Source organism: Somniosus microcephalus, chromosome 10 (assembly GCF_052327205.1).
Source record: "Somniosus microcephalus isolate GS21.2 chromosome 10, FLI_Smic_1.0, whole genome shotgun sequence".
NCBI classification, from domain to species: domain Eukaryota; kingdom Metazoa; phylum Chordata; class Chondrichthyes; order Squaliformes; family Somniosidae; genus Somniosus; species Somniosus microcephalus.
This window is the reverse complement of record NC_140996.1, coordinates 186,704,674-186,718,246: the sequence shown is the minus strand read 5'-3', so window position 1 is coordinate 186,718,246 and position 13,573 is coordinate 186,704,674. Positions and strand designations below refer to the sequence as shown.

At 41.0% G+C, this 13,573-nt stretch overlaps 1 protein-coding gene across 4 annotated transcripts in view; it reads right to left on the bottom strand.

Annotated features, from left to right (window-relative positions):
* Positions 1-13,573, bottom strand: part of brca2 (BRCA2 DNA repair associated) — a 136,195-nt gene that overhangs the window by 92,168 nt on the left and 30,454 nt on the right. For all 4 annotated transcript variants that reach the window (XR_015079777.1, XM_085999333.1, XM_085999330.1 and 1 more), the window contains exons 10-11: positions 8,546-9,970; positions 1,740-6,779 (exon numbers count right to left, since the gene is read on the bottom strand). Coding sequence is in view for 3 of the 4 variants with exons in the window: in XM_085999333.1 (XP_085855459.1) it covers positions 1,740-6,779; positions 8,546-9,970 (6,465 nt within the window). In the remaining variant the exon portion in view is untranslated. The remainder of the gene's footprint in view (positions 1-1,739; positions 6,780-8,545; positions 9,971-13,573) is intronic.

Genomic DNA, 13,573 nt, shown 5'->3' with positions numbered 1-13,573 from the left:
CCCGCCTCCATCGAGTTCTAGCCAATCCACGTGATTTTGACTTGATTGACCTTGTTGAGCCCGCTGCAGGCCAATTAAGGGCCAGCCGGCAACAGGTGACGTCACATATTGATATTTCATCTGTCAAGACCTTTTGACAGATGAAATATCAGCGTTTCACAGCTGTTTGAAGCTGTCAAACACTGACAATCTGTACTCCAGGTTAATTCCTTTCTCTCAGGATGATTTAGAGATCTCCCCGGAAGAGAAAGCAGAGGCTGCAGATTTTGACAGCTGGCGGCCATTCTGCTTTCTGTGCTGGTGAGATGAGGGACTTTATAGCTTTCCTTCCTTCAGGTCTCTGAAGGTAAGTAAAGGTTAGCAGAACTTCTTTAAACACTTTACACAGACCAAACACACTTACCTCTGCACTCATGCACCCATCACTCACCTGAACACCGGACATCTCGACCCCTCCAAGCCCTTCATCCTGACGGCCCACCTCGCTAACTTGGCGTGGTTTGGAGCCATCGGGAATCCCACATTTCAACAATAAAAGTAGGGATTAGGCTAAAAACTGCCTGTTAGCTACCTGTTAACAAGCAGTTAATTGGCACTAATCCCCTTCCCGCCTCGGGGAGGCGGGTCCCAGTGCAGGGCTGTTACCCGCCTCCTTTGAAACTGGCATGGAGGTGGGTTGGGGGCGGGATGGGGTCCGGACCCCTAATTTCAGGATTTAAAACCCCCACACGCCTCCAAGGCCCAATGAAAATCCAGCCCATTATGTCAATAGATTTAACTATGATGCGGTTGTAGAAAGCAAAATTTGAGAGTTTGTGAACACTGTGGAGGGCAATGCAGAACAGGGTAGTGATTGATAATCCACTGGCAGGGTCAGGCAGCATAGACGAGATAAAAGAGGTATGGAGAGAAGTTAACACCCAAGGAATGAGATGGGCAGGATGGTCAACAACAATGGATATTAGACAGTTGGGGTTGCCTCTTGAAGGGGCTGTAATGAGTATGGTGCAAAATACTAAGGAGCAGAGCGAGGCCACGGGCTGGTTCAAGAGAGAATCAAGCCTGGGATGGCAGCAAGAGAAAAGATAGGCTGGAGGAGATGAAAAGCTGATGAGAACAGAGCAGGGCCGGAAGTGGTAAGAAAAGTGGGAGTGGGGCAGGGTGGAAAAAGAAATTGGGTCCAGACCTGAAGAAAATATTCACACAGGTTAAACAGAAACAGGGTTACCTTACATTACATGGATCAAACACAAACACTTTTGTAAAAACTACAGATCACCTTCTGAAAACAACCTGCTTTTATCTCATGCTTTTGATATCGAAACGTCTCCTAAGGCACTTCCAAAATAGACGTAATGAAAACAGAGTCAGAAAGGGAGAGATTAAGAGGGTGATTATAAGCTTGGTTGAAGAGATTGGTTTTGAGGTGGTTTTATTTTTAGGAGAGTTGCAGGGATAGAGAGGGTCAAACATTAGCCAAGAGCCGTCCGATCCTTCGGTAGCCAGCAGCCGCTCTGCACCCTCTGTTGACTGGCAGTATTTAAATATTCCAATAATTAATGAGTTAATGCTTGATTTGAGGTAGAATGAGCAGCTTGCCCTGCCTACAAAATATGTACATAATAGTGGCCTAAACTGGAGCATTCAGGGCTCAGCTGACTCATTCCATCTGGATTATGCCTTTATGGAAATGAAACAGAATATCCTACATAATTTAACCAAAATTTTATACCATTTACCTGTTGCAGTTTTTCCCTCTGATCTGTGTCTCTTTCCTGTTCTTAAGTCTGGTCTAATGGATTGATTTGTGCTGTCGTAGGTTGATCTAAACGCCTTGCCTGATGTAAAATCAAGAAGTTCATCATCTTCCATCAGAGCCTTTGAACCCTCCAGAGCCTCTTTTTCCATGTCATTTTCCAGCATTTTGGGATATGTGCCATGATTACTCTTCAATGAATGTACTACAGATGTAGATACACTGCTTACATTACAAATTGGTCTAATTCTACCTTCAGTGTGCATATTAACTCCCTCAGCAGTGTGGCCCAATTTATCATTTTCATTTGAAGCCAGATGCATTCTTGCTGCAGTTAAACTACTTTCTTCTACCGTCACTTCTTTCCCTTTAGCCGTTTGAAATCCAGACATGAGAATGCTGGTATTCAAACAAGATGATGCCCAATTTCTTGTAGATCTATTAATCTCAGGATGATTCATTTTCCTTTCACTTGACTCTGCTTGGACAGGATTTTGCATGATTGAAGCGCTCGCTGCGCAGTTATTTGATATTTTGTGAATCAACTCTGAACTTTCTTCACATGCTTGTTCACTGCTCATAGCAATATTATTTGGGCTACTTAAAGAACCATCGTTCATGTCAAATTCTTTTAACATATACTTAACTTTCTGAAGTGCATCATCAGAAACAAAAACCGCTTTTCCGCTTGCAGTGTTGAATCCAAGAGATGCCTTTGTGCTGGAGGTATCTGAATGCCATATTTTTTCTGAAAGTCTGTTTTCCTTGGATTTCAAATCTTTGTCTACGATCCTCTCAAATTCCTCCTTATTAACTCCTACTTCAGTAAAGAAATGTTTGCATTTCTTTAAAGATTCTTCTGAAACCTGTACAGACTTTCCACTTGCTGTGCTGAAGGCAAAAGATCCAGTTGTAAGAATCTGTTGAGGAGGCTCAGATACAATGACATCACCAGCAAAATCACCGTGATTATTAACATTTGGAATATTGGAAACTGAAACTTTGCTTTCCCCGGGTTCATTATCTGAAAATTTCTCTTTTGCATATTTCAAGTTTGTCTCACTAACTGAAACGATGTTACCATTTGCAGTACAGAACCCTAAAGGCTGCTTAGCTGGAAGACTGTTCATCTGGTTTCTCATATCTAACCTCTGTGGAAATTTAGCTTCCTCCAAGTCTCCATCATTTAAAACATTGTCCTCAGGAAGTACATTTTTAATTTTTGCAGAGGATATTAAACTATCTTGAATTCTAAGTTTGTTATAATCCTCTTCAACAAACAAAGCCCTTCCTTTATCTAAAGCCACCTTTGATACATTGACTCTTCTACCACTAGCAGTCTGGAAACCTTTCATTTCTGTACCAATGCCCAGATCCGAATGCTCAATATGTTCTCTTTGAACAGAAGAATCATGCAACTTGCTGTGACTTTTAGGATTCAAAAGGTGAAGCATTTCAGGACTGTGGTTATTCTCCAATTGTTTCTTCACTGCACTTTTTACTGCACTCTGAATTAATGGTGAGCCAGTATGTGGACGAGGAGATTCCGTCGAAACATTTTCCACTGTATGTTTTATAGTTTTATTCAATAGGTCCTCCTCAGCAAATAAAGCTTTTGCTTTGTCAAGAGATGCTTTGCAGACAGGAACCATCTTACCACTAGCAGTTTGGAATCCGTTCATTCCAGTGCCTGTAGCAGCAAACAGTGAATTACTCTGAATTGAATTACTATCCTCAGAGATGTTTTTCTCACTGGGAACTATAAATGCAGCACAAACCGAAACATTTGATTCTGCCTGATTACTCCCTTTTTGATCACAGAGTTGCATATTTGCATCTTTTTTTTTCATATGGCTTTGAAAAGTATTCATGCTCTTATCAAGGTGTTGAGATGCATTTTTTGCTGTTCCTGTAGGCAGCTTGGGGTTTTGGCAGTTTGCACTGTAGCAATCTTTGGTCTCGAGCAAACTTTTCGCTTTATCCAGGTTTCCTTTGGAGATTGTGACTCTCTTACCACTTGCAGTCTGGAAACACTTAATTTCATTACTGTCAATATCTGTTGCTTCAAACGAGGGTTTGATATGGCTAGTAAAAGTTTTGGACAATAAGTAATCATCTGTGGGCTCCATTTTACTGTCAACTAATTCCTTGTTCCCAGTGTCTTTTGTGCTGTAACCAGGTTGCCATGTGTTCTTTTGCCAAATTGTATTTTTCATTGTACTAGGTTTCCCGTTGTTCTTGCTGTCAGATTTTTTCAAGACGTTTTGCTTAGTCAAATATATTGCTTTATCTAGAGCTGCTTCTTCAGGGACAGGGAACCTCCTGCTCCCGACTGTCTGAAAACCACTCATTTTTCTATCACTGGTCACGATTTTACTCCCATTTTTCAAGATGTTATCCTGACTATTTTTACTGTTTACAGTTAAATGATTGTCACGAGCTGCACGTAGCTGGTAGGACTCACTACTTTTTACTGTTTTTGTAACATCATTTAATTTATCTTCTGTTACCTTTTTAGACTCACTGACAGAACCATCTCGTAAATAACCGAAAGCATTAGTTGCATGTACCGGAGCAGTAGTTTGAACATGGTCATTGTCAGTGTCCCTGAAAACATTTGCTGCTTTTTTCAGACTCTCAACAGAGAGCTTTATTTTATTCCCACTTGCTGCACAAAAACCTCCATATTCTCCCTTAAAACTCGTTTCATCTTTCAGGGGTGGAAATGTTTTAGTCAGTGTTGTAGCCGATTGTATTTTAAGAGTGTTTGAGGGAAGTTCCATAGAATTTGTACATAAATTTGGTACTGTAAGTGCTGCAATTCTTTTCATTTTATTGCTCAAGCCAACATAGGAATCAGCAAGTTTATTTGGTATGGGTTGCTCTATTGTTTCTGTATTCTGCTGATAGATTTCAGATCTAGTCTCTGTTTTTGAGGACTCTGCTAGCTGTTGTGAGTTACATGGTTTACTGTTCAACAGCATTGAAGGTTCAACATCATAACTTTCACCAAAATCAATATCCTTACACCTATCCAAAATAGGAGCTGGGGGAGTGTGACCTAAACGCTCAATAATGAGCAGGTTGGCATCCTTGTTCATTACATCACCAACTGCAGATTGTTTTCTAAACTGCGTACATTCAAACTGGCTACCCGTGTCCTCTAATATGCTAAACAATTCTGTTAGTTCTGCTGCTTGACTAGCTGTCAAACAAGCACATTTCCCAAGCAATTTTGGCGGAGATGAAGTTGCAGAGGAATCAAAAGTTTGTTCTTTTACAAAGGCAAGTGGTGGTTTAACATTTTGTGTGTTAATTTTGGGTTCAGGAGATTTGGTTTTAATCTCTACTTTAGTTGAAGAGATTGAACTATTTCCTTCTTGACTCTCAGATCTGTTTTTTGAAGTGATATATTCATCCATAACTGCCTGTGCAGAGTTTACTTCCAAGCTCTTACTTTCACATTTTTTGAACAATTTCTCTTTTGAAAGGTTTTCTGCAGATAAATCTGCGTGGTGTTCAGCAGTTTGCACGCCATTAATGTTGGGCCCACGTTTACAAGATTCAGAATGTCCAGATATCAGTGGGGTTTTTGTGCTTTCTAAAACTGTACAAGTTTCTTTTATTGTTGTCACAGAACTGATACCATCTTCTGCACTCGGAGATTTTAATTCCATTTTATTTGTGTTCCCTTCTTGTATTGGCACAATACAGTGTGAAGGTTGAGTAATTTCAGCAAGCTCTTGCAATTTTGTTTCGGTGATAGATGCAGAAAGAGCTGTCCTTGTTTCCTTATGTGAATTCATGCATCCCTCTGTTAATTTGGAGGATTTGTTGCAAGTCATTCCAAGACCAGATATGGTGGAACATGGTATGTTGCATGGCATTTTCTTGGCTCCTGTAAAAGCACTTTCCATATATTCTATTTCACATTCTGGCAAAGGTTGTACCAATACAGGTTCTGAAGAAGCCAAGAATGAATCACTGCCTACTTCAGCAATCAATTTTCTGGTCTTCAAAGTGGATGCCAACACTGCAATTTTTCTATTACCAATATGAAAATCTGTATTAACAGAACATTCTCTCTTTTCAGCTTCTACTATATGTAAGCCAAGTTTCTGATCTTTATTTGACAATTCCTTGTCAGCAAGACTACCCTCAGAATGTTTCTCTTTACTCAAACAAGTTGATAATATCTCCATATTTTCATTTGGTTTTAGATGCTGGGGTTCGGACAGACCAGTCTCGTTTTTCAAAGTTCTCTTACATTTTTCAAGATCAAAGAAAAGTTGCTTCGTTTTGTGCAAAACATTCGAGATACAGGAGGAGTGAGATGATATCCTACGAGATATAATCGAAGTGCAGGCCAGTTGTTTGGTTGATAATTGTGCAGAAATTGGTACAAATGTATAATTACTGTCAAGGTCATCGTGGATAACTGTGTTTCCTTGAAGTTTTGTTTCACTGCAATCATGATGCTCAGGACTTGGATTTGCATCAGATAAAGGTGACAATCTAAACTCTGAACAGGATCTCCCCTTATTCTGCAGAACAGTGTTTTCAATTACACTTGCCTTCTCTGGCTGAACAGAGTTAACAACTGAAAGTACACAACTGTCCTCAGCATCTTCAGCCTGGACACCAAAACTATTAGTCAACATCACTTTAGATTCCAAAGTTAGCCTTTTAGCCACTGTGTGACGAGCTGTGGCAAAAATTCTACCCCCCCGACTATTACGGGAAGCAGGTCTGCTGTTCAGTGGCGTCACAAAATTATGCCAATTCTTGTCATTATTAGAAGTGTGTGATAATTTATCAGCAGTTTCATCTTTTTTAAGATGCTGAGGCACTACTCCATCTTCTACATTGCCAGATTCCTTAGGAAGCTGATGATCGTGTTGCAGGTTTTCATTTGCTTCAGTGTCATGTGTCTTACTGGCTTTATCAGAGGGATCAATGCATAGAACACATTTAACACTGGTAACTTCCTCATTTTCTCTGTAAGTAGCTGAAGTAGCGAAACCTAAAAACAGAAAAGCATATTGAAAGTTAAACACCCCCCCACAAAGTCACAGAATAAGACTACCTAAACAAAATTAATACTAAATGCAAAAATCAAGTCTATGTGAATCCTAAAGAAATAAATTGCCAATATTGTGAACAGTCCTTCAAGAGAAAAAAAAAGCTTCTTTCAATTCATTTAAGTTAGATGATTTTTTTTTAAAAAAGGCAAAGAACAATCTGTTAAGGATTAAGTCAAATCATAGCCAAGTTTTCATTTATTTTCAGGAAGTGGGAGATGCTGGGAAGACTGTATTTACTGTCCATTTCTTTAAAAAGCAACCGAGTGCCATTACTGTAGGACTGCGCATGGGTTGCAATTTGGGTTTCATGTAATTTTTTTCTGTTACATGTGACAGAAAAACAAGCCAAATGAGAATATGAGCTAATTCACCCAAGTACCAACTGAATGCCACTTAAAACAAAAACTGTTACAGTCCACTGCTACACTATGGACCGGCACACACACACCATTTCTTGGCTTTTATTCGGTTATTGACTTGAGATGTGATGATTAAAAAATCTCAATGCTGACAATAGGATGCAGTCTGCAACAACTAAATAATGGTATACTCCTGTGATTGATTATCTCATGTACTACAATTTGTATTTTACTAGTGGTATCCCAAGATCATCACTAAAATTTGCTAATTAGTTGGTGGTTCATACAGTATATTTGTGATGCACTGTCTTTTGTTTCTGATCCATTCAGTTGGTACAATATGCCAATCTTTGATGCTCACACCATAGTTTCAGGAATACAGCAAAACAATTCTTAAGAACAGAAATAGGATTTTGTATGCAAAGTAGCCTTCTGTAATCCCCAACACATTAGGCTAGAAATTGCGTAGCGCCCCATTTGGGGCGATAACTTTTGCAGGAGCGCAAAAATATTGCCGAATGCTACACAACTGAATCTGATGCGAACTTCCGGTTAAATCAAGCGCTACCACTTCGCTTGGAGCGCTAAACTGAGCAAGGGGGGCAGTAGAAGCAGAATGCTGCACAAAATGTCCCGTGCAGCACTGCCAGATTCACAGGCTCCTTCCCTCCCTTAAAGGGAAAGGTCAATGCTGAGGTCATTTCAAGGTAAGGCTGGGAATGGTCGGCGATGACACCTGCAATCCGCGAAGGCAGCCCTAATCACTCAAGAGTGCAGGGCTGATCAATCGCGGGATGGAAAAATTTTAAAAAACGCACACTGGGGTGATAATAAAATTTTGGCCAACCTGACCACCACTGCATTTAATTGCTGCTCCCCAAGCGGCCATCCGCGGTGACAATGCCTCCTGCAGCTGCCGTTGTTGATGCCCGGCGATGCTGCAGAGGGCAGAAGTGAATTTCAGATCTGGGGCGATAATGGGTCACTGCACACCGGATGGCGTCACCATCACCAGGGCGCTAGGGACCGAGGTGCTAAGTCTTAGCGGCAAGGAATTTCACTGCACCCAGTCGCAAACCCATTTGCGCCCCGTTATTGCCCCCCGGAGGCGCTAACGGGAGGCACAAAGGAGGCCAACTTCTCCCCCACTGAATTTTAAAACAATTAAGAGTCCGGTGACCATTCTTCTTTCAATGCATCTAAAAGTAAATTCCCAGCCTAATAGAAGGAAGGAGGACAATTGTCAGTCTGTACACATTTTCAGTTATCTATAAAGGGCATCTAAAATTGAAAACATTTAGGATATTAGCAAAATAAAGTAAAAATTAGCACAAGATGAGTTATACCTGACACAGACTTCTGTTCTTTTCCAGATTTTTGGGGAGATGATTTGCAGGAAGGCTTCAGTACCAAAGGAAGAATCGGTGTTCTATTTTGTAAATCAGTTTTGTCCAAAGAGATGTTCTTTTGCTTTTGATCATTTGAAGGATCTTGCACAGAGTAAAGGAATTTTCGTGGACGTCCCTTCAGGGTGGAAAGCAAGAAACTATGGTCTTCTTCATTCACTTGACATTTTACTGAATCCAGAACCAGTGAGGTACTTTTAGCGGCATCGGGATCTGTCGCACAGTAAACAACATTACTAAGTATTCTCGAACCTACAGCAGGTTGATTGGGCATATTGTCATTATTGACAGAGTCTGTAAAACTGGCTGTGTGATCTTTCAAAGTAGTCATTGGCTTCATTAGGTTGGTTTTACTTTCCAGGTCAGTGCTCCTTTTTATCTGTGCTCTTTCATTCTTGCAAAAGGGGAAAAGTCTGGTTGGTACAGTGCCCGAATCTGAATCCAGCCAGCCCTCAACATGTGGTTGAATTTGCGTTGAACCACCAATTATAAAACAATCTGTGGAGGCAATTTCAGGAGTGGGTAGTTTTGACAATTGGGTTCTACCACAAGTATGATTTGGAGTACTGGATTTCACTTCTGCTTCAGAATTCTTTGTGCTTTCATCGACTGTTCTGAAATCATTAGCAACTGCAGAGTGATTCAGATGAATCTTTGTTACTTCACCTGTGAAAGAATGAGAGGCTGAATTCTGCACTATTGGACCCATCTCTTCTAAGGATACAGAACTGGATCCTTTATCAATGTCTTCTAAAGTGTTAACTAGTTGCTGATTACTAGCGTTTTCATTTGAAGCGAGTGTTAGATCCCCCACATTTCTCAAACACAATGCATTTGTCAAAGAATCCACTATGCCAAAGCATCCGTTAATCATCTGGCTTTCATTAAGTTCCGAGAGATTTAGCTGTGACCAGTCAGATGATGAAGATATATTATGATCTGATAACTCCTTCTCTAAACTTTTGTCATATGAGTGAATATCAGCTCTCTGGTTTTGATTGACAGAGTTCTTTTCATTCAAAAAAATCTGTTTCATGTTGCAGTCTTTAACTGGACTAAAAGTCAAGTTATTAGAAACCACATTGTAGTTTGATTCAGCCACAATGCTCTCCAAGAAACCCTTTTCATCAGAAGAGTGAGATGGTAAAGTTTTAATGCTGTCTGTCTGAAAAGTGGCAACTGTAGAGTTTTTCTTTCTCTTTCTAGTATAGGATTTCACTCTTCTCAGTCCCGAATGTGCAGTCTCAGTGAAAGACATTGCTTCATCAGGCACAGTCTGTTTCCAAATCATCTTGGAAATATAGAGCTTTCCATCTTCATAGCTTTTGCCATCATTAACCAAACTGTCTGGTCCATCTTCAGGCTCTAAAAAGCACACAACGGTTAACTTTTAAAAAATTGATCAATATTATTAAGAATGCTTAATTATCAGAGCATATGACTTGGAAGAGTTGCAGGTATGTCATCCCTGAAGATTCTGCATAATAACTTTGGCTTAAAACAATTACTTAACCCATGAGGAGAGGGATATGAATTAACATATGCTGGCAGTGCATTAATATGTAAAACAAATATCAAGAACTGGACTGCCAGTCCGGATTTCAGTCTGCAAGACTTCCTGTTCATGATCACTGTCCAATGAATACTGTTGGAAGTACACATTTGTGGACATCAGGCGAGGCCAGAATCGGGCTCAGTTGTAATTGTTGCCCCCCTGACCACACACAACTGAATAGCTGGTTAGAACATAAGAAATAGCAGCAGGAGTAGGCCAATCGGCCCCTCGAGCCCGCTCCACCACTCAATAAGATCATGGCTGATCTGATCCTAACCTCAAATCTTCTATCACTCGCCATCCCACCCGACCCATGTGATCTCCCGGGAGAGGCAAAAAACCAGATAAAAAACCCAATGGCCAATTTGGGAGAAAAAATCTGGGAAATTCCTCTCCGACCCATCTAGGCGATCGAAACTCGTCCAGGAGATCACTCTGTCCCTATATTTTCTACAGTACTTACCTTCTGTAAAGGCGATCTCCACCCCAGCCAGGAACAGGAATAAAAACATCTCCTGAAATCTAACACAGAATTAGAACACAAGAAGTAGGAGCAGAACCAGGCTACACGGCCCCTGGGCCCACTCCACTACCCACAGGGCCATGACCATTCCGAACCTAGACACATGTCCAATTTCCTGCCCGCTCCCCGTAACCCTTAATTCCCTTTACTTCTAGGAAACTATCTATTTCTGTTTTAAATTTATTTAATGATGTAGCTTCCACAGCTTTCTGGGGCAGCAAATTCCACAAACCTACCACCCTCTGAGTGAAGAAGTTTCTCCTCATCTCAGTTTTGAAAGAGCAGCCCCTTATTCGAAGATTATGCCCCCTAGTTCTAGTTTCACCCATCATTGGGAACATCCTCACCGCATCCACCCGATCAAGCCCCTTCACAATCTTATATGTTTCAATAAGATTGCCTCTCATTCTTCTGAACTCCAATGAGTAGAGTCCCAATCTACTCAACCTCTCCTCATCCCCGGGATTAACCGAGTGAACCTTCTTTGTACTGACTCGAGAGCAAATATGTCTTTTCTTAAGTATGGACACCAAAACTGTATGCAGTATTCCAGGTGTGGTCTCACCAATACCTTGTATAACTGCAGCAATACCGCCCTGTTTTTATATTCTATCCCCCTAGCAATAAAAGCCAACATTCCATTGGCCTTCTTGATCACTTGCTGCACCTGCATACTAACTTTTTGAGTTTCGTGCACCAGGACCCCCAGATCCCTTTGTACTTCAGTACTTTCCAGTTTCTTGCCATTAAAATAATAACTTGCTCTATGATTTTTCCTGTCAAAGTGCATAACCTCACACTTTCCAGTATTGTATTCCATTTGCCAAATCTCTGCCCACTTACTTAGCCTGTCTATGTCACTTTGCAGGTTTTTTATGTCCTCCTCACTCACTACTTTCCCTCCCATCTTTGTATCATCTGCAAACTTTGATATGTTACACTCGGTCCCCTCCTCCAAATTGTTAATATAGATTGTAAAGAGTTGGGGACCCAGCACTGACCCCTGCGGAACACCACTAGCTACTGTTTAGACATGCATGAAGGAGAGACACCTATGCTTCTGGAACCAGGCCTCACAGGAGAAAAGGGGTGAGGAGAAATTTGAGAGGAAAATATAATACACATCTATCTTCACCAAGGTTTTTATAGTTGAGACCGATTAGACTCAGTGACGCACTCCTGAACATTGGATTTTTGAAAGGGTACCAAATGGTTTCTCATGTTGCTTCTATGGGTGCCTTAGAAATATCAAGGCAAATACAACTCAGTAGGACAGGACTACTCATGATTACCAAAGTGAATTTGTATGGGTTTCTGACAAATTGGTTAAGTTTATTTTTGAATATGCAATTCCATTTGTGTTAAGTTTCAAGATTTTTATTGCAAATTTCTTTAAAGGGAAATATGTTCATGTTCGTGGCAGCAGCAAAGAAAGGACTGCCAAGGAGCCATGCTATTTCCATTTCAGCGATAAATAGCTTTAGAAAGGACATACAGTAAATTAATTTCAACTATTGCATATTTGTGTGTTAAACACCTGAAAAATCACCAGGCAACACGAGAGAGAGGGGGGCCATTATTATTCTAATATAAAAACTAAACCTGACTTTCTATATATTAATACAATAGAATCAGAATAATTACAGCACAGTAGGAGGCCATTCGGCCTGTTGAGCCTGTGCTGGCTCTCTGCAAGAGCACTTCAGCTAGTCCCACTCTCCCACCCTTTCCCTGTAGCCCTGCAAATTTTTTTCCTTCAGGTACTTATCCAATTCCCTTTTGAAAGCCACAACTGAATCTGCCTCCACCACCCTTTCAGGCAGTGCATTCCAGATCTTAACCATTCGCTGCGTAAAAAAGTTTTCCTGATGTCGCCTTTGGATCTTCTGCCAATCACCTTAAATCTGTGTCCTCTGGTTCTCGACCCTTCCGCCAATGGGAACAGTTTCTCTCTATCCGCTCTGTCTAGACCCCTCGTGATTTTGAACACCTCTATCAAATCTCCTCTCAACCTTCTCTGCTCCAAGGAGAACAACCCCAGCTTCTTCAGTCTACCCACGTTACTGAAGTTCCTCATCACTGGAACCATTCTTCTAAATCTTTTGTGCACCCTCTCGAAGGCCTTCACATTGTTCCTAAAGTGCAATGCCCAGAATTGGAAACAACACTCCAGTTGAGGCCGAACCAGTATTTTATAAAGGTTCATCATAACTTCCTTGCTTTTGTACTCTATGCCTCTGTTTATAAAGCCCAGGCTCCCACATGCTTTTTAACCGCTTTCTCAACCTGCCCTGCCACCTTCAACGAGTTGTGCACATATATCTGGGGGTATATGTGCACCCCCTTTAGAATTGTACCCTTTAATTTATATTGCCTCTCCTCGTTCGTCTTACCAAAATGTACCACTTCACACTTTTCTGCGTTAAATTTCATCTGCCACGTATCCGCCCATTCCACCAGCCTGTCTATGTCCTCTTGAGGTCTATCCCTATCCTCCTCACTGTTCACTTCAAATTTCAAGTTTTGTGTCATCTGCAAATTTTGAAATAGTGCCCTGTACACCCAGATCATTAATATATATCAAGAAAAGCAGTGGTCCCAGTACCGACCCCTGGAGAACACCACTGTTTACCTTCCTCCAGTCTGAAAAACAACCGTTCACCAATACTCTCTGTTTCCAGTCACTTAGCCAATTTCGTATCCATGCTGCCTCTGTCCCTTTTATTCCATGCGCTTCAACTTTGCTGGCAAGCTTATTATGTGGCACTTAACGCCTTTTGGAAGTCCATGTACACCACATCAACTGCAGTGCCCTCATCAGCCCTCTCTGTTACCTCATCAAAAAATTCAATCAAGTTAGTTAAACACAATTTGCCTTCAACAAATCTGT